Below are 18,787 nucleotides of genomic sequence, written 5' to 3' on the forward strand. Positions count from 1 at the left end.
CTTTATGAAGCCAGGCCAAAAATAACCCCCTCTCATTAGAGTCAGATGTGACCAAAGGAGCTTTCTAAATGTTTACGAGGACTCAGTACTTTGGACCTCAACTAAAGTAGCCAATTTTGACAAAATGGAACTTTTTTTTTTTTAAAGCAGGTTTAGGATTGCCAAAACCAACAAGATTAAAATTAAAGCAGGTTTAGGCTGGCCAAAACCAACAAGATTAAAGCCGCTTCACTCCTAAAAGTTCAGCAGGTTGTGGGTCAGCAATTCACAAGCAGTACAGCAGACCTCCACAGTAAAGACATGCAGTTTTGCCAATCTACGGCTTGAAAGGTCTATCACATACGGCTCAGGCCCGTTTTTTACTTTGAGTCCAATAAGCTTTGCAGGTTGGGTTTTGCTTTGCATTGTGTGTGGATACCTTTAAAACAAAACCCCGACCTTCCGCTTGGACATGTTACTGCTGATGGGATTCAGTCTAGCGTGACCACACTGAACGCAAGTTCTACCGTCACATAACTGCATATGCCTGAACGCCACTACTGAACAGTCTCGTTAACCACATGGTCAACAACTTTCCCCAAATCTCACACTGGGTACTAATATAGAAACTATCTTCTGAGCCACGAAGGCAAAATCTGACAATGTCCTGAAGGCAAGCAACTAAACAAAGAAAATTCATCCCTTCTGTGATAACCCCATGGCCTGACAGTCTTATGATTCTGTGTATTTCTGGTAAGCAACAGAGGGGATTGTCTCTTCCCTGGAAGAGGCAGCTAATGAGAATACTATTTGTGGCTTTTCCTAATCCGCCACAAGCACAGTGCAGAAGCATATACAGAGAAACTGTGCAAACAAGTTGCAAGTACGAGGAAGATTCTAGCACTCATTTCTGTCCCAGGAACCAGTGTGGTGTTCTGGTTAGGAGCAGCAGTCTATAAATTGGAGAGCCGGGTTTGATTCCTGGCTCCTCCGCATGAGGCCTGCTGGGTGACCTTGGGCCAGTCCCAATTCTCTTAGAACTCTCTCAGACCCACCTACCTCAAAAGGTGACTGCTGGAGGAGAGGAAGAGAAGGCCATTTTAAGCTGCTTTGAGACTCCTTATGTTTATTATTATTAGGGTAGAGAAAAGTGGGGTATGAAAGCCAACTCTTCTTCTTCACCAGCGTTCCTATCCTGGACTGAGATAATTGTCGAGAAAAACTTACTGGGCTCATTTGGCCATTGTGCTATCTCACCCAAGACAGCAGACACAGAATTAAAGATTGAGTTCACTCTATCACGCTTAGTCACAAGCCAGAATTCTGGTAAATTCCTTTCTATGGAATACAGTACGGAAGATACAACATGCACACAAGTGAGGGGGAAATTTGTGACTCCTTGGCCCTTGAAACCAAAAGGCTCTTTGGGGTTTGCACGACCCAAAATTCAGAAAATTTTGAGACAAGCCAGAGAACCCTGAGCGCCAATCAGGATGCAAGGAGAGGGATCAACAGAACACCACCAGCATTCCCCCTTCCCAAATCTCACACCTCAATTGCCAGACTGCTGTCTGAAGCAGTTTCAAGGTAACTATGTTTGCTGTCTCAAGGGCTGCTGTTTATCCCTTTGAAGGCAGAGGGGAAAGAAGAGAACAGCAAGCCCGTACACCTCTGTGTTATTCTGAAGAGTACAACAGATGATCATCTAGCAGGTCAGACATGGACTTGGGAACGCTTATATACATCTGTGGAACTTGGGGCACATAAGCATTATCCTTAAAGTTATAGGCAAAGCTCACCGTATATTTGTGATCATCATATGTTTAACCTTCATTATCAGACAGACCCTGGGGCACTCCACAGTGGAATGGCTTCCTGCCATTACAGTCAAGTTTGAATGTGTCACAACAAAAAAGGAGAAAGAAACTATGAGGTTTCCAGTGCCAAACAAGTTACCTAACTGCAGTTTTCACAATACACTTATGCATACGCAGAACATCTTTTAGCAGAACTGGAATATCACAGATTCCAAAGCTCCAATTAATTATTACAACACTTGGAACAAAAACCTCCCCAGGACTCAACAGGAATATTGGGTTTTTTAATCCATTACATATGTATTCTCAACAAGGACTATAAATCTTCTGTATTTTAATGTATTTTAGTGTATTTCTTCTTCAGAACAGTATATTAGAATACTGAATGTAATTAAGGGATATTAGGATGTCTGCTGACATAACACTACCTCCCCCTCCAAAAAAAGCTGTTAAGTGCCCTCCATGGCCGACAGGGGAGAATGTAGACTCCAGGTTGCCTTGACCGAAAACCTTAGTTTTCCTCTGTATATCAGTGCCCTTTGCTACTCATAATGGTGGACGTTTTACTTGTCGCTGAAGAAAACATGTTCGGCTCATTATGAAAACCAGCTATGAAGCGGCAAGCATGCAGGGAGACACACCATGACTGCAATACCACAAGCTGCATTCCAGTACAGTCTCTTTGTGTAATGTATTCAGATGCTGCCCTGAATGCATGAGGATGAAGTGTGAATCATCCCATAGAGAAGCTATGCTAAGCTTCAGACGTCAGCTAGGATTCGCGCCGAAAGTATTGTGCCCAATCACATTTGAACTGTCTGTGGTGGGAACGTTTGTGATTGGGCTATTATGCGAACAACCTGATAGGTTGGTACTTGTATAGTAGGTGTGGCTACATTAGCCCGGAATGTTTAAATACCGAGCAGCTGCAATGGAAAAGCTGTTCGGGCTATGAGGAGTTGTACCGTGTTAGAGAAGTTGATCGTCGAGCTGAATAAACCTGAGTTTTTGCTGAAATCACTCTCTGACTAATTTGTTAAGTGCGGACTTAACACTTTGCCTAAACTTAAGTCACACCCCATTTCATGAAAACTTCCTTTTTAAAAGTGATACACTGCTGCCTTCAAGTTGATAACTGAGTAATTTACACATTTTCCCTTTATGCATGGCTGTGTCTACCTTGTACTACTTGCTTTGCACGACACAAAACAACGGACGTGTGCAACTTGATGCTTGGAAGACACATCCCTTGAAAGCATCCTGTGTCACCAGAAGCGAAGGCTACAAAGCTGAAAGCACCTGCGGAAGCATGTGATTAGCAACCAAACAGAGCTTGCCCATCATGAAATAACCAAATCGCACAGCGCATGTATCAATTGAACTGAATCTTGACTTCCAAGTTCAAAGAACCAGAATTAGAGAGCGATCCTATGCATGTCTACTCAGAACCTTACTACATTTTATTCAATGGGGCTTACTCCCACGGAGAGCATTCTCAGGATTCCACTATCATTGTGCCTTGTCCCTGAGCACCCTACAGTGTTTAGCTTAATATGAAGGAAAGATACCCAAAAGCTCTGAAATCACGAATACAGTGTTTATTTTATATTTGGGGCTTCAAACTGCATTCCATATGTGACCAGACCTTAACGTTTCCTTGAAATGTAAATATAGGCTTAGAGGTATGATAGCTCTTCAGAGCTCCAGCACAAAAGCTTCAAGTCATGGTGTTCTGCGCTAGTGAATACTGCAACGACTTCAGATCACACATCAAATTAATTCTTAAGGAAACTTAACTGCATCTTGGTGCAGCATTCAAATTGGAGCTGCGGACTCTAATCTGAGAGAACCGGGTTTGATTCCCCACTCCACATGCAGCCAGCTGGGTGACCTTGGGTCAGTCACAGTTCATTCAGAGCTGTTCTCTCACAAGCAGTTCTCTCAGAGCTCTCTCAGCCCCACCTACCTCACAGGGTGTCTGTTGTGGGGAAAGAAAGAGAAAGAGATTTTAAGCCGCTCTGAGATTCTGAGTGAAGGGCGGGATATAAATCCAACTCTTCTCCTTCTTCACTTACTTCATTTATACCCTTGTCTCCCAAACAGAACTTATATTTGCTCTCGTCTCCTCTATTTTGTCCTCACAACAACTCTGTGAATTAGGAGATTTATTTATTTATTATATATATGAATTGCCCCACCCCTGCTACTGCAGGGCTCTGGGCAATGTACAACCAGAGATAAAACAATATTAAAGCAAACAGATGGCGAATAACCAATCCTCCTTCCAACTCCAACTGCCAGCTACTTTGTGGACGGGGGAGAAGAGGGCAAGGTAGATGTAAATAGCAGAGAACAGAGATGGGTGCCAGGCAAGATGGAACCATCGCTGTCCTCAACCAAAAGCCCGGCGGAACGTCTCTGCCTTGCAGGCCCTGCGGAATCGCATCATATCCCACAGGGCCCTGATGGAATTTGGCAGAGAGTTCGACCAGGTTGGGGCCAGCGCCTGAAAAGGCCCTGGCCGAAGACAGCCGGATGTCTTTAGGGCCAGGGACCACCAGTAGATTGCTGTCTAAGGAACACAAATCTCACCTGGGGACATAACAGAGGAGACGGTCCCGCAGACATGCCGGTCCCTGATCACTCAAGGCCTTATTAGGTCAATACCAAAACCTTGAACTTGACTTGGTATTCCACTGGGAGCCAGTGTCGCTGGCGCAGCCCTGGATGTATATGTGCCATCCGTGACGTTCCCATCAGGACTTGTGCTGCCACATTCTGGACCACTTGGGAGCTTCTGGGTCAACCTCAAGGGCAGGCCAGCGTAGAGCAAGTTACAGCAGTCTAATCTGGAGGTGACTGTTGCATGGATTACCGTGGCCAGATCAGGGTGCAACAGGAAAGCGGCCATTTGCAAAGCTTGGCAAAGATGGAAAAACGCTAGCTTGGCAGTCTAAGCAACTCAAGGATGGGTCCAAAAATCATTCCCAAGCTCTTGATGGATTCTGCGGGTGTCGAAGGCCACTCCATCAAGAGCTGGTAATATATACCAGTTCTTGATTTCTACCCTGCCCGTCACTACCCAAAGAAATCTCAGAGCGGCTTACAATCCCTTTCCCTTCCCCTCCCCACAACAGACACCCTGTGAGGTAGGTGGGGCTGCGAGAGCTCTCTTGAGGACTGCCCTTGAGAGAACAGCTCTGAGATAACTTGTGACTGACCCAAGGTCACACCAGCAGCAGCATGTGGAGGAGTGCGGAATCAAACCCGGTTCTCCAAGATGAGAGTCCGTGCTCTTAACCACTACACCAACCTTGGCTCGGCCAAGACTGGCCCAAAGTCTCCCAGCAAGATTCCATGGGCGAATGGGAATTTAAACTGGGGTCTCACAGATTCAAATCTGACACTCTAATCACTATACCTCACATGTCTTACATGACTGACAAACCATGAACGGCATCTTAAGTTCAACAGCATCTGAAGAGTGTTTGCTGTTAACATAGCTTGCTAATTCAAATATCACACCAAATCGTAGCCAGCATTACCTTGGTCTGCTGTTGGGATTGCAAGTGCTGAGATAATGGAAATCAAAAGAAGATGAGATGCCCCAAATCATGGTGGGCTTAGGGGACTGGAAGCTACAGACATTGCCATTACACTTTGGTGTTGCCAGGTTGGTGTAGTGGTTAAGTGTGCGGACTCTAATGTGGGAGAACCAGGTTTGATTCTCCACTCCTCCACTTGCAGCTGCTGGATGACCTTGGGCAAGCCATACTTCTGACAAGAGCTTTCTTCCACTCCCCACAACAGACACCCTCTGAGGGTAGGGGCTGAGAGAGCTCTGACAGAACTGCTTTTGAGAGAACAGCTCTGACAGAACTATGGCTTGCCCAAGGTCATCCAGCATCTGCAAGCGGAGGAGTGGGGAATAGGAGTTTATAATGTTGAGTGGAGAAAGTGGACAGAAAACTCATTCTCCCTCTTCCATAATACTAGAACTGAGGGGCACCCAGTAGAGGTGATGGCCAATAGATTCAGAAGACCCACAACCACAGATTCCGGACAGACAAAAGGAAGTACTTCTTTATTCAGTGGGCAATTAAACTGTGGAATTTATCACCAGATGACATAATGATGCCTGAAAGATGGCTTTAAGAGGGAATTAGACTAGGCGGGCCACTGTTACGATCCAGCAGGGCTATTCTGGTGCAGTGGTTAGGAGCATGGACTCTAATCTGGGAGAACTGGATTTGAATCCCCACTCCTCCACATGCAGCTGCTGGTCATAAATTCTCTTAGAGCTGTTCTCTCAAGAGCAGTCCTCGAAAGAGCTCTCTCAGCCCCAGCTACCTCACGGGGTGTCTGTTGTGGGGAGGAGGAAAAGAAAGGAGTTTGTAAGACGCTCTGAGACTCCGAGTGAAGGGCGGCGTATAAATCCAATCTCGTCTTCTTTTTCCTCTTTCGTGCAAATATTAAAAGCATGTAGCAACCAAATACTTAAAATAAGATCCTATCCCATAATCATCAATCAGCTGACTAATGAAGAAGTGCTGACCGATGAGCTATCCAATAATGAAGTCACATGGTACCCACACAGAAAGAAAATATTTTGTCCAGGCTGTGAAGGAGTGGGACAGATTCATACTTCAGTAGTGTGAAGCAGCCTGGCTGCTTCCCCCCTCCCCCAGCCAGCAAGGATGCTTCTAGAAAAGTGGCACAGAACTTGAAGTTCTACCACACATGGTTGAATATGAGAAATACAAGCGGAGAAGGAGGATTTTGTCTCAAATGTGACATGCAGATCATTAACATTTTTGCCAGCGTATCTTTATTAGCGTAATGTCCCTGCAGCATTTACTGTAATGCCATTGTTTGATGTCGGCATTGGTGCAAAAATGTACAAAGTCGTCCCCCCACCCCTCAATTTGCATGTTGATGCTTAGAACTGGGCCTTTAGAGAGGCCCAACAATTCTGAAGAGATCAAAGAACAACGGGAGAGACTTACAGCCTTCTTTGTAGACACAAATTCAGATGACCGAAGATTTGTTGAATTCTGTATGTTTTCTTGCAGACAAAAAAAGTCCTGGATATTATGACAATGCTCTTCCCACCCTTCTCTTCTTAGGTTTATGCACAAAGCAGACAAGAGGAAAAAGAACACCTTTTACGATCCAAAATAGAAGGCATTTTAACATTAAGGACTTACCGGTCTATTTCCCCCCCCTGCACATTCATCAAGTAGCTCAGGGTGGTGAACTTGGTTCTCCACAGGCCTGTAGCTACAGTGGGGCATTTCTAGGCCAGGTCCCCTGACTTCCGTGCAGCCCCCAGGCCCAACTCTCTGGGCTGCCTGGAGGACACCCCACCACTGCCCCTTCCCCAAGTGCAGCTTGCTTCCCCGTGTAGGCAAGCAGTCTGCGAACACTGCAAAAGTGAGTTTTCAACATTTTATATTTTAGTTTTGTGACGTCAGTGCCTCCCCAACTTATTTAAAGGCCTCCCCGAATTACAAAAACCTGGCTGCCGCCCTGGTTCTCTTGTTCCATATTTGATCCTCCTGCCCCTCTTTTATCCCTATAGGATACATTAGACTAAGGAGAGTCCAAAATCACCAAATTTTTAATTTATTTTTCATTTTATTTTTCATTATTTGTAGCCCACCCTTTTGGCGAGCAGGCTCAGGGCTGGTAACAACATTTCGACAATACAATAAATAGAGTTAAAAATTTAAAACACAGTAATATACATTAAAATGGTGGTCAACGCCCAAGAATACAATTTGGCTGGTTGTGAGGGATTCCCTGGCCAGTTTGGTGTAGTGGTTAAGTGCGCGGACTCTAACCTGGGAGAACCGGGTTTGATTTCCCCTCTCCTCCACTCGCACCTGCTGGATGACCTTGGACAAGCCACAGTTCTGTCAGAGGTGTCCTTGAAAAAGAGCAGTTTCTGTCAGAGCTCTCTCAGCCCCACCTGCCTCACAGGGTGCCTGTTGTGGGGAGGGGGAAGGGAAAGAAAGGACTTTGTAAGCCACTCTGAGACTCCTTTGGGTAGTGAAGGGCGGGGTATAAATCAGATCTCTTCTTCGGTAACACATGAGTGATAGCCAGCTGTGAATAAATGGGTGACAATAACCTCAGAGAACAGCCTGGTGGAAGAGCTCCGTCTTACAGGCCCCGCAGAAGTGAAAAAGTTTCCGTAGGGCCCTGATCTCAACGGGGAGCATGTTCCACCAGGCAGGGGCCAGGGCAGAAAAGGCCCTGACCTTGGTCAAGGCAAGATGGACCGAAACTTTAGGGTTTTAGATAGAGTTTTGAATGCAGGCCTCCTCAGTCTTACTCCAACACTCTAACCACACATTATACCAGCACTCTAAACTGGGAGCTCTTCTTTTAAATACAGTTCTGAGATACATTTTTCCTTCAGCCTTGCTGAAATTCAAGCATTGTGGACACGTACATGAAGCTGCCTTATACTGATTTGGACAGCTGGCCCATTAAGGTCAGTATTGTCTACTCTGACTGGCAGTGAGGCAGGGGTCTCAGGAGAAGTCTTCCATATCACCCCCTACTTGATCCTTTTGACTGGAGAGGCCAGGGATTGATACTGAGACCTTCTGAATGCAGAGCAGATGTCTCCACCGCTGGGCCGCAGCCCCTCCCTGCACATTAGCTTAAATGCTGTAAGATGCACACAGCAACTGGCTGTTTTGATTATGCCGCCTCCATTTTGAAAGTTTTACTACACTGGATCTTTGAAGCAAGGATCCCTGCCAAACATCTTTTACCAGTTTGTGTCCTCTAATGCATCCACAACAGGATCCAATACTCATTATGTTCTCAAACACGGCTATGTTTTTAGGAACCAAGCCATTTTCTAGTACAACGTAACGCTGAAATAATAAGAGCATGTTGTGAATCTGTAAGAATTGCAGAGCCTTGACCTGGATAGCCCAGGTTAGCCCGATCTCATCAGATCTCAGAAGCTAAGCAGGGTTGGCCCTGGTTAGTATTTGGATGGGAGACCACCAAAGAAGTCCAGGGTCGCAACACAGAGGCAGGCAATGGAAAACCACCTCTGAACCTCCCCTGCCTTGGAAAAAAACCCACAGGGTTGCCATTAGTCAGGTGTGACTTTATGGCAAACAACAACTGCAAGATTCTCAAGTCCGGGTGTGTTAGATTCAAGTACCAAACTGCCACAAAAATAATATGATTTCACCAAAGAAAGTATTGTACACAACTTTGTGCAATGAGTTCTACTCTGCACAGTCAGGGTCCTTTTTACCTGCAGCAGAATTAAGTGGAACAGATTTTCCTAGACTGTACCACCTCAAGACGCAGAGAGGAATGCATACATCTGTATGCTCACCGATCTTTTTATAAAAAGACCTTCATGAACATAAAAATCTGGCACGGTAGGAAGAACTTCCTAGAGGTTTTTTGTCACCTTCTGGGCATGGAACAGGGGTCACGGGGGGAGGGGGGGACATTTGCGAATTTCCTGCATTGTGCAGGGGGTTGGACTAGATGACCCTGGAGGTCCCTTCCAACTCTATGATTCTAAAACAGCAGATTGACCCCTTTCTCCTGACACCCTATCTAGCTTTGTGCAGGAAGCATTATGAGGCCAAATTCCAGCATGCGGTCATCCCCCACCTGCTGCAGCTTGAAATAGCACAGTCCAGGGAAAGCTTTATTTCTTTATTTTGATGAAGGTATAAGATAGGAGACACAACGGATAGTATAGGAACTTGTCCCTGTTGCAGGTATGATTAAAGCAATTCCTTAAGCAATGATCAGTGCTAGCAAACTTAATGCTAGAAAGATTAAAATGCACCCTGCGCTTTTTAAAAGAATTACTACTTAGCCTTTGGCCTCACTTCCCACAGCCAGAAAAGCTGTCAACTTTCATGTTGGGATTTGTGGAGCCGACATACATAACTAATGCACCGGCAAGTCAAACTCACCTTCACAGCCAGGGACATTTTTAGACACAACTTGTTTCAATTCCGCCCCTCGGTGACAAGTGATAGCTCCGGACCAGCACTGTTAAGCCTCAAGCCATTTCTGAAACACCATCCTCGATTCGGGAGGGTGAAAAGTCAGAACACGGGTTGCTGACAAGATACAAATCCCCCAAGTCTGAGGCTGAGTTCTCCCCCTCCCCACCTCTTCTTCCCCAAGACACCAAGCTCTCAGGAACTGCAATTTTCCTGTACAGGAGAATGCGAGACAAAACACACAGCAATGTTTAGACAGGTATTTGCATTCAGCTAGTATTGCCACTGCCAACTGGGAGCCGCAAGCAGGGAATACATTGAAAAGCTTCTCAGTGAGCATGTGTGTGTGTGGGGGGGGGGGAGATAGGTCCTGCAGAAGAGTTTTGTCAGAAGAAAAGGTTTTTATACCCTGCTTTTCTCTACCTTAAGGAGTCTCAAAGCGGCTTACAATCACACTCCCTTTCCCCTCTCCATAACAGGCCCTTTGGGAGGTAGGTGGGGCTGAGAGAGTTCTGAGAGAACTGTGACTGGCCCAAGGTCACCCAGCAGGCTTCATGCGGAGGAGTGGGGGGGAATGAAGCACAGTTCTCCAGAGTAGAGTCTGCCACATTTCTCTACCCTAAGGGGTCTCAAAGTGGCTTACAATCACCTTTTCCTTCCTCTCCCCACAACAGGCACCTAGTGAGGCAGGTGGGGCTGAGAGAGTTCTGTGAGTTCTGTGACTGGCCCAAGGTCATCCAGCAGGCCTCATGTGACGGAGCAGAGACTCAAACCCGGCTCTCCAGATTAGAGTCCATCTGCTCTGAACCACTACACCACGCTAGTACCAAACCGTCTCTCACATAATGTATTCACTTTAACAAGGTTTCAGTGGGATCACGTTCCTAGAGAACGTCACCATTAAACGACACTCCTAGAGAACGTCACAATTAAATGACGCTCCTGGAGCTACATAAAACCCTAAAATAACTCGATGTATTCCAAAAGAAGGGCTGCTAGTAACCCTAAAATAACTCGACGTATTCCAAAAGAAGGGCTGCTAGTAACAGAAACATCCAGAAACATCTCTCTTGGAGGAAGAAAAATAGAGCTGGGCTAGAATGGAATAAAAATAGCTTTGACACTAGATGTGTGTTTACTGTCTTTCCTCAGTTCTATTTGGAGCGTGTTTTGTCTATGAGGATAGGGAAAGGCTCCAGGAATGCTACAGTAGTTCTGCCTCAGAATTGGTGCTCACGTTGATCTCACACCTCCCCCTGCAATGACCTCACAGAATGTTAATTTTCCCTTGCGTATTTGGTCCTGGGCAGCATGAAGAAGAAGAGGAGGAGTTTAGATTTATATCCTGCCCTTCACTACCCGAAAGAGTCTCAGAGCAGCTTACAGTCTCCTTCCCCTCCTCACAACAGACACCCTGTGAGGTAGGTGGGGCTGAGAGAGCTCTTTCAAGAACTGCTCTTGAGAGAACTTGTGACTGACCCAAGGTCACACCAGCAGCTGCATGTGGAGGAGTGGGGACTCAAACCCGGTTCTCCCAGATTAGAGTCCACGCGCCTAACCACTACACCAAATTGGCTCTCAAAGCAGAACCACATTTAGCTGTGAATTTCAATGCCAGGCTGGAATTAATTCTTGACGGGGGGGGGGGGGGAAATTACATCTCCTTCTGGGACAGGTATGTTGATGCAGACAAACACTTAATATGACCTTCCCCCCCCCCAGTGAATTCAAGGAAAAACCTGCTCGCAAACCAACCTTGGGAACTTGTAGAAGGGATGCATTAGACCAAACAGCATGCCAGATTCCCTCCCCCCCTTTAACCCTCTTCTTTTTCCATCTCCCCTCTCTCATGCAGTTTCCATAGTTTATGTTCGCAAGATCTGGCTTTTCCATGGATCATCCTGCAGCACTTAATCCAGCAAAAACAACAACAACAACAACCCCCCCTTTAGGGTTGCCAAGTCCAAATTCACTTACCCCGGGGGAGTCCCGTCCCGTCCCAGGAGTCCGTGCGCCGTCCCGGAAGTGATGTCATCGCATCAGCACATTGGGGGCGGGGCCACTAGGATTTGAGGGGAAACCATAGAGTTTTCCCTCAAATCATAGAGCATCCCGCCCCCAACGTGGCCAGCATGATGATGTCACCTCTGGGTGACATCTTCACGCTGGGGACGTGTGGCGGAAGGGGGTGGAGTTCCCCCCAGGGCCCAATTTGCTGGTGTTGGGTAACGGGCCTCCCAGACAGGGGTTTCCCCCCCCCCCGGGGGGACTTGGCAAGCCTACCCCCCTTCCAATGAGTACCTCTCTTTCCACATAATGAAGAAACATATTGCAAAGATGAAATCCAGCCTTTCCCAGGGTGCTATAAGAACTCTGAGAGCCTGAAACTGCTGTACATGGCATTTGTTTGTTTGTTTAAGGTACTTCTAACCAGCTTTTCCCTACTCTTGTGGACTTAAAGCAGCATGCAATACTACCCACTGCACAGAAACAAGAGAAAACCAAAAATATTTAAACTCAAGTTAACAACAAAAGGTTTTCCAGGGACAGCAAGTGGTAGAAACGCTGCCCTTGATGGCTACAAGCCTTCTCCAAGGCAGACAGATGTTATTACACAACAGTCTGCTTGAGATGCACTTTTCTTCAGTGGATACTAGCATAGTGTGATGGTATGCTTTCATTCTCCAGTGCTCCCAAAATAACGAACCAGCTTGCCACGTCATAGTGTGGAAGTCTCCTACAATCCAGTGAGAATCTCAGCAGGGCAATTTTGCAGAACCAACACAAACTTTCAAAGTTGAGACATAAAAAACAGAGCTGGAAGGTATACCCAAGGGTCATCCAGTCCAACCCCCTGCACAGTGCAGGAAATTCAGCTACTTCCCCCACACACACACACTCCCCCAGTGACCCCTGCCCTGTGCACAGATGGCGACAAAGAACCTCCAGGATCCCTGGCCCAATCTGCTCTGGAGAAAAATTCCTTCTTGACCCCAAAGTGGCGAGCAGCATTACCCTGGGCATGCAAGAAAGGGCCACAATCAATGTTCCCTCTAAGCTGTGGAGTCCTGTGAGCAAAAATCCTACTTTGTGAGCTCCTGGCATTAAAGTTGTGAGCGAGCAATTTGGCTACTGCATAAATTAGTTTGCTCTGGAGCCATCTTTCCTGAGCTAAGACAAAAATCTGTGAGCTGGAGGCTAAAAAACTGTGAGCTGGCTCACACTAACTCAGCTTAGAGGGAACACTGGCCACAATAGCCAAGCAGTGGATCATCCCTTCCTACCCTCCTTGTCACTTACATTTATAGTGAGAGACACTCAGACAAGACACATACCTTGTTTTCCCAAACAAGATCTTGGTTTCTGCTATACTAGCCTTGCAATTATGTCCACGCAGGGTTCACTTGTGGTTGTCAGTCCCTGGTTGGGAAATTCCTGGAAATTTGGGGGTGGAACTTGGGGAGGGACCACAGCTGGGTATGATGCCATTAGGTTTCACCCTCTGAAGCTAACATTTTCTCTGGGGGGGGGAATCATCTCTGTGGTCTGATTCCAGGAGATCTTGTAAGCTGGTAAACCCCCACCGCTGCTACCCTCCATTAATATTTCAATAGCTTATCCTGGCAAGACACTTGTGTTGCATCAACTGTGTGAAAGAACCAATTCTCCAAAGTTCAAACACAACCTTTCCTGCTTTGCTTTTTGACACGGGTAAGTACGAGAGAGGAGATCTGCAAGGTGGGGTTATAAAAAAGTTGACCTGGTTCCTTGCCTGTTATCCCATCCTACACGTTCTAGCAGCATTCTGACACCCAAAAATTAAACAGGTAAAAGTTTTTATGAGAACTGTACCACATCTTCACCAGCTTAATTTCTACAGGATGAAAACTCTACTCAACAGGCCGCTGAACTTCTCTAGGAACATGAACTACCCAATAAAATGCATTTGCATATTGTTGACATAACCACTGGCCCGGGGAGAAGTCCAAGTCTCTTTCCAGCTTTGCTAGGGGGTTCTCCTCTCTTTCAATGGACTTTAACTGCCACTCCCTTCCATACGTAAACAACATGTAAACCTCAAACCCATTCAGGAACTGCCACAGGTTCTTCTTTTCTCTCTCAGTACACCAAAATACATACAGAAGAAACAAAGCTCAGCAAAAACCACACCACCACTCAGAACGCATCTCGTAAAAAATTCCCATTTTGATGGCACAGCACATTATGCATGGGGAAAAGTGAATACAGAGAACATTCCCTCCTGCTCCCATAAAAACTAGCACTCAGATGCACCCAATGGGCAGTGGGCAACAGATTTTTGACAGACAAAAGAAAAATACTTCTTTACCCAATGAGTAATTAAGTTGTGGAATTGATGACTATGGGCACAGATGGATTTAAAAGGGGATTAGACAGATTCATGGAGGATAAGGTCCATCAAAGGCTACTAGCCATGGCAACTAAAAAAGGTAAAGGTAAAGGTTCCCTTGCTCGAAAGCCAGTCGAATCCGACTCTAGGGTTGCGGTGCTCATCTCCGTTTCCAAGCCGAAGAGCCAGCGCTGTCCGAAGACGTTTCCGTGGTCATGTGGCCAGCATGACTAAACACCAAGGCGCACAGAATGCTGTTACCTTCCCACCGAAGCAGTACCTGTTTATCTACTTGCAATTTCTTGCTTTCAAACTGCTAGGTTGGCAGGAGCTGGAACTAGAGACGGGAGCTCACTCCGTCATGCGGCATACTCAGGTCTCAAACGGCTGAACTACTGACCTTCCACAGCCTGCAGTTCAGCGTCTTAACCACTTGAGCCTCCGCAGCTTGGCAACTAAAGGGAACCTCCATATTCAAAGGTTTATTGCCTATGAACACTAGTGCTGAAAGCCTTGTCCTATCTGTTGGCTCCCCCAGGTAACTGGCTGGCTGCTGTACTAGATGGGCCACCAGTCTGATTCAGAAGGACTCCCTCTTATGGTCTTATCTCTCTTTCTCCTACAAGAGAAACCATCAAAAAGCTATATTAGACAGTGGTCTTCAAACTTTCTGGATCCAGGTTCCATCTTTATCTCCTAGGCAACAGCCTGGAAAAGGCCCTCAGTTGTAAGCACGTGACCTCACACTCATGTGACAGGAAAAGGGAGAGCCAGAGTTGCAGTCTCACCAGGCAGAAGAACGGGACGTTAGGCAGCAGACTAAGAAAACTGGGGACAAGCCAAACATGCAGAGGTATACCACAGTGAGAAAGAAGGCATGGAGCGCTCCTCTCCACTGCTGAATGGGCTCACTGTCCTGCAGCTCCTTCCAGTTCGTATGTGAAGAGATGTAGAATAACACGGTGGCCTTGCTCTACAGATGTGCACCAGTAGCAGTTCCTTCCCAACTGCAGGGAGAAAGGCAGTTCTGTAGTGGCATGCAGCTCAGCCAGTGGGACTCTGAAAGCATCCAGCTGAAGACCCCGTACCATTCCACGAGCTCTAGGGGCCAGCAGGAGAGCTCCGTCACAGCTCCTTATAGCCCTGAATCTCATCTTCTTCCCAATAGCCTACTGAAGGCTTGATTGATCCAAGATGCTTGGTGACTGTCAAAGACAAAGCCGGCCTTCGACAGCCACCCGGGCACCTAAATATGTGAAGTACTTTGTTAGCTCTGGCTTTTCCAAGCCTGTCCTCCTTCCCCCTGTACTAATTCACTCATTAGTGCCCACGTCCTCACCCCCAGCGAGGTAACAAACATGCAGCAAAATACTCAACAGCTTAAGAACACACCCTTATTTACGTTGACACTGCATACGCAGGCACAAATGTAAACTCTGCATAATCATGCTCTCTTGAAGAATGCTTTTCTTTGCAGTGAATTTTTTCCCCAGTCCCAGCAAACAGCGGTTTACATCTATCACGTGTTCGATAATGGAAGCATACAAAGACAATTATTTAGGGTTCTAACTGCTCAAAGTTTTTAATTTTTTTAAAAGGGTTTTAAAAGAAAGCATTTTATTAAATATGAGAAAGGCTCCAAGGGCATTTCTTCACAACCTAGCTTCAGGGAAGGCCTAATGCTTCAATACTGCATGCTACTCTGTTTGTATATGGACCATAACGTAGAAATTTAGGAGACTAATTGGGCTACATAGCAAAAGATCTGTGACTAGAAGTCAAAACCTTGCATGGGTGTGTGTGTGTGTGTGTTTTCCAATCTGATTTTTAAACAACTCTGCTTGGTTATCATTTTCTCCTTGACAGTTTCTCTTCTCAGTGTTAGTATACAGTTAGTATATATTTACCTAAGATAAACCAACAAGTTTATACAGACAAATGAAAGGAAACAAATTATGACCAAGTTGCGACCGGTGGGGTGAATATTTCAGGGTATTTCACTCCTGACGTCAACATCGGGATCTCAGGATATTCCACTCCGGATGCCAATAACCAATTTAAAAAGCTGAAGGCACGGACAGAACGTGAGACTGGAGCTTCCCAGAATTTCATCAGGTCTTATGATTTAGAGCTGTTCTCCACTGTAAGCATCTCATATGTCATGCAAATGGAGTTGCAGCTCATAAGGGGGGGAGGGGGGGCCTGGAACCACCGGCTGGCTGGCTTGGTGACCCCTCCGCAGCAGAAGTCTTGTTTACTTCAACTGATAGCCTACATGAGTCAATCTGTTACTCATGTTTCATTCTTCATGCACAACAGTCTCTCTCCCCACCCAACTAGACCACACACCATCAAATGTATGCACACAAACACATACACACTCAGCGACTTAGCTGGTCTGCACCACAATGTGATCTAACAGTTCTTGGCCGTAGATGCTCACGCCACAATAAATGCAGTCGTCCTTAAGGTATCACAAGACCCTTCTGCTAAATTAAGGCCGCTGTAGTTTGTGCTAAAACAGACATTTCCAACTCATTTTCATTCCCTTGACCACTTTTACGTTGGATTATGTTTACAGTACTACTCTCGAAATATGTATTGATGAGTATAGCCTCATGTATTCACAAGTTTCAACCAAACTGCATCAAGTCACTGAAGTAAAAAAAAAGATTATTTAACCCTCAAATATCAGTTGCTTATCTGGCAACACCACTGAGAGCAGAAACCTTGCTGATGCGCACATTATAAATAAACCTGCTAGCTGTCGACTAATCTCACCTTATTATGTTACCAGCAGCCCTGCCGCTCAGGGCATCAGTGTTTGATTCCGAAAGCAGGAGCCTAAGAAGAAAGCCCTGAATCAGTTAATGTATGAAGTGGCTTCTCTCTTTGGCTGAAGTTCTAAGAATAGCTGATATTTACCTGCTTTCCCTCTCTCTTAAGAAAAAAGGATAATATTACACAGCAGGCCAAAGGTCCCAGAATTTCTTGGCACACAAACTGAAACCAGTTCCTAAGTACAATGAAAGTTTGTAGGGAGCTATGACTGTAAAGAGTACGAGGACAGCTTCTCGAACCCCACAAGGTGGGGGGAGAATCCCAAAGCCTCTCAAGCTCCAACTACCGTATTTTGTGCTGCTCCTCGGAACAATCAACCACTAACCCTGCAATTTTGTACTGTCAAAAAGCCCCACCAAACAAGGCCAAGTAAGGTATAACCTCACCAATCCTGAGGTCTCCTTCTCCATCACCAGACTCTCAAGATGTTGTGATTCTGACAGTACGACCCTTGGCAGAATTGCAACTTAAGCCTTTTGCAGCCCCGGGCCTTGAAAAGGCCTAACTCTGTCCGGAATTGAACCTTAAGCATAACCTCCCTGGAAGCAAGTCCTACCGAAGCAAAAGGGATTTACAACGAAAAATATGGAAAACCTGGGGGTGAGAGTTGGCAACAGTGCAGCCACGACAGCCTAAACCTTTTTTTTGGGGGGGGGGGGAAGGGAAACCCACCCTTTTTAAAATACGCAAAGCAGAAGAGCAATTGGAATACGTAGAGGAGCACTTGGAAACCTCTTCTCAATATGCACAGCAGAGGAGGACGGCCGCCTCGCCGGGGATTGCGCAACAACCTAATCACGTTTGTTACCTTTGGCAAAGGCGGCCAAGCAGCGCAGCCGCGGCCGGCCAGCTCGGCCCCGAAGTCACTCCCGCGCCACGCCACGGGGCTCACGGCAGCCCGCGCCACGCACGGCAGTCTGGCTGAAGCCCGCATTAGCTGCGAAGGCACAGCCGAGGGCCCCTTCTGGGCGGCGCCAGGAGCCGCCAGCCACGCGCAAGGACTGCGGGGCTCCCCCAAAGCGGCTCGCCGCTCCCCCAGCCTCGGTGCCCGGGGACACGCAGGCGGCTCCGGGAGCTGGAACGGCGGCCCGCCCTAATTGGAGGAGAGGAGAGCCACGCGGGTTTCTCGGCCGCCGGCGGAGCAGCACCGGGGCCCGAGGAGGCCCGAGCCGAAGGAGAAGCGCAGGGGCGCCTCCTCGGCCGCTCCAGCGCCGCCGCGCGCGCAAGAGAGAGAAGGACGCGGGATGGGTCAGAGAAGAGAGCGGCGGGGCGAAGGACATTCGGGCCGGGCGAGCCAGTTGGGCCTCACACAGTATCTGCGGGGTGCTGTAGTCTTGACTTTGAAGCACACATTTCTGTCTGTAGGGTTGCCAAGTTTCAGATTTGTAGTGACGACGTCTGTGAAGGGGCCTTTGAATTTGAGCTCGTGCTGTGGTTCCAGAGAAAGGACCTGCTCGGTTTTCGCCATGTTCCCCCCCGCGCTGCCTCCTCCTCCTCGTCCTTCGCTCCCTCCCTCCTTGGCGGCACCCGGCAGAGCTGGAGAGGGAAGCGAGGACGGCGGCGACGCGCCCGAGCCGCGGAGCTCCAACCTCCACAGGGGCGACGGCTGCGCTTGGAGGGGCGGCGCCCACCGGAGGCTGCGAGGCAAGGAGCCGGGACCGCTGGCTGGCTGGCGTGCGCTTGCTTCCCTTGCAAGGAGGCGGCGGCGGCGAGGACGCTGCAGCAGTGGGAAGGGGAGGGCCGGCCGAAGGGAGGCTGCAAGCTGACGTCAGCAAGGGGAG

The 18,787-nt window shown here is 47.4% G+C and overlaps 1 protein-coding gene across 1 annotated transcript in view; it reads right to left on the reverse strand.

The window, feature by feature from the left end:
• Positions 1 to 18,474, reverse strand: part of VAPB (VAMP (vesicle-associated membrane protein)-associated protein B and C) — a 71,281-nt gene extending 52,807 nt beyond the window's left edge. The window contains exon 1 of the mRNA XM_015423360.1: positions 18,417 to 18,474. Within this exon, the coding sequence (XP_015278846.1) occupies positions 18,417 to 18,474 (58 nt within the window). The remainder of the gene's footprint in view (positions 1 to 18,416) is intronic.
• Between the last annotated feature and the right edge of the window lie 313 nt (positions 18,475 to 18,787).

Source organism: Gekko japonicus, unplaced genomic scaffold (assembly GCF_001447785.1).
Source record: "Gekko japonicus isolate JY-2015 unplaced genomic scaffold, Gekko_japonicus_V1.1 scaffold1580, whole genome shotgun sequence".
Taxonomy (NCBI): domain Eukaryota; kingdom Metazoa; phylum Chordata; class Lepidosauria; order Squamata; family Gekkonidae; genus Gekko; species Gekko japonicus.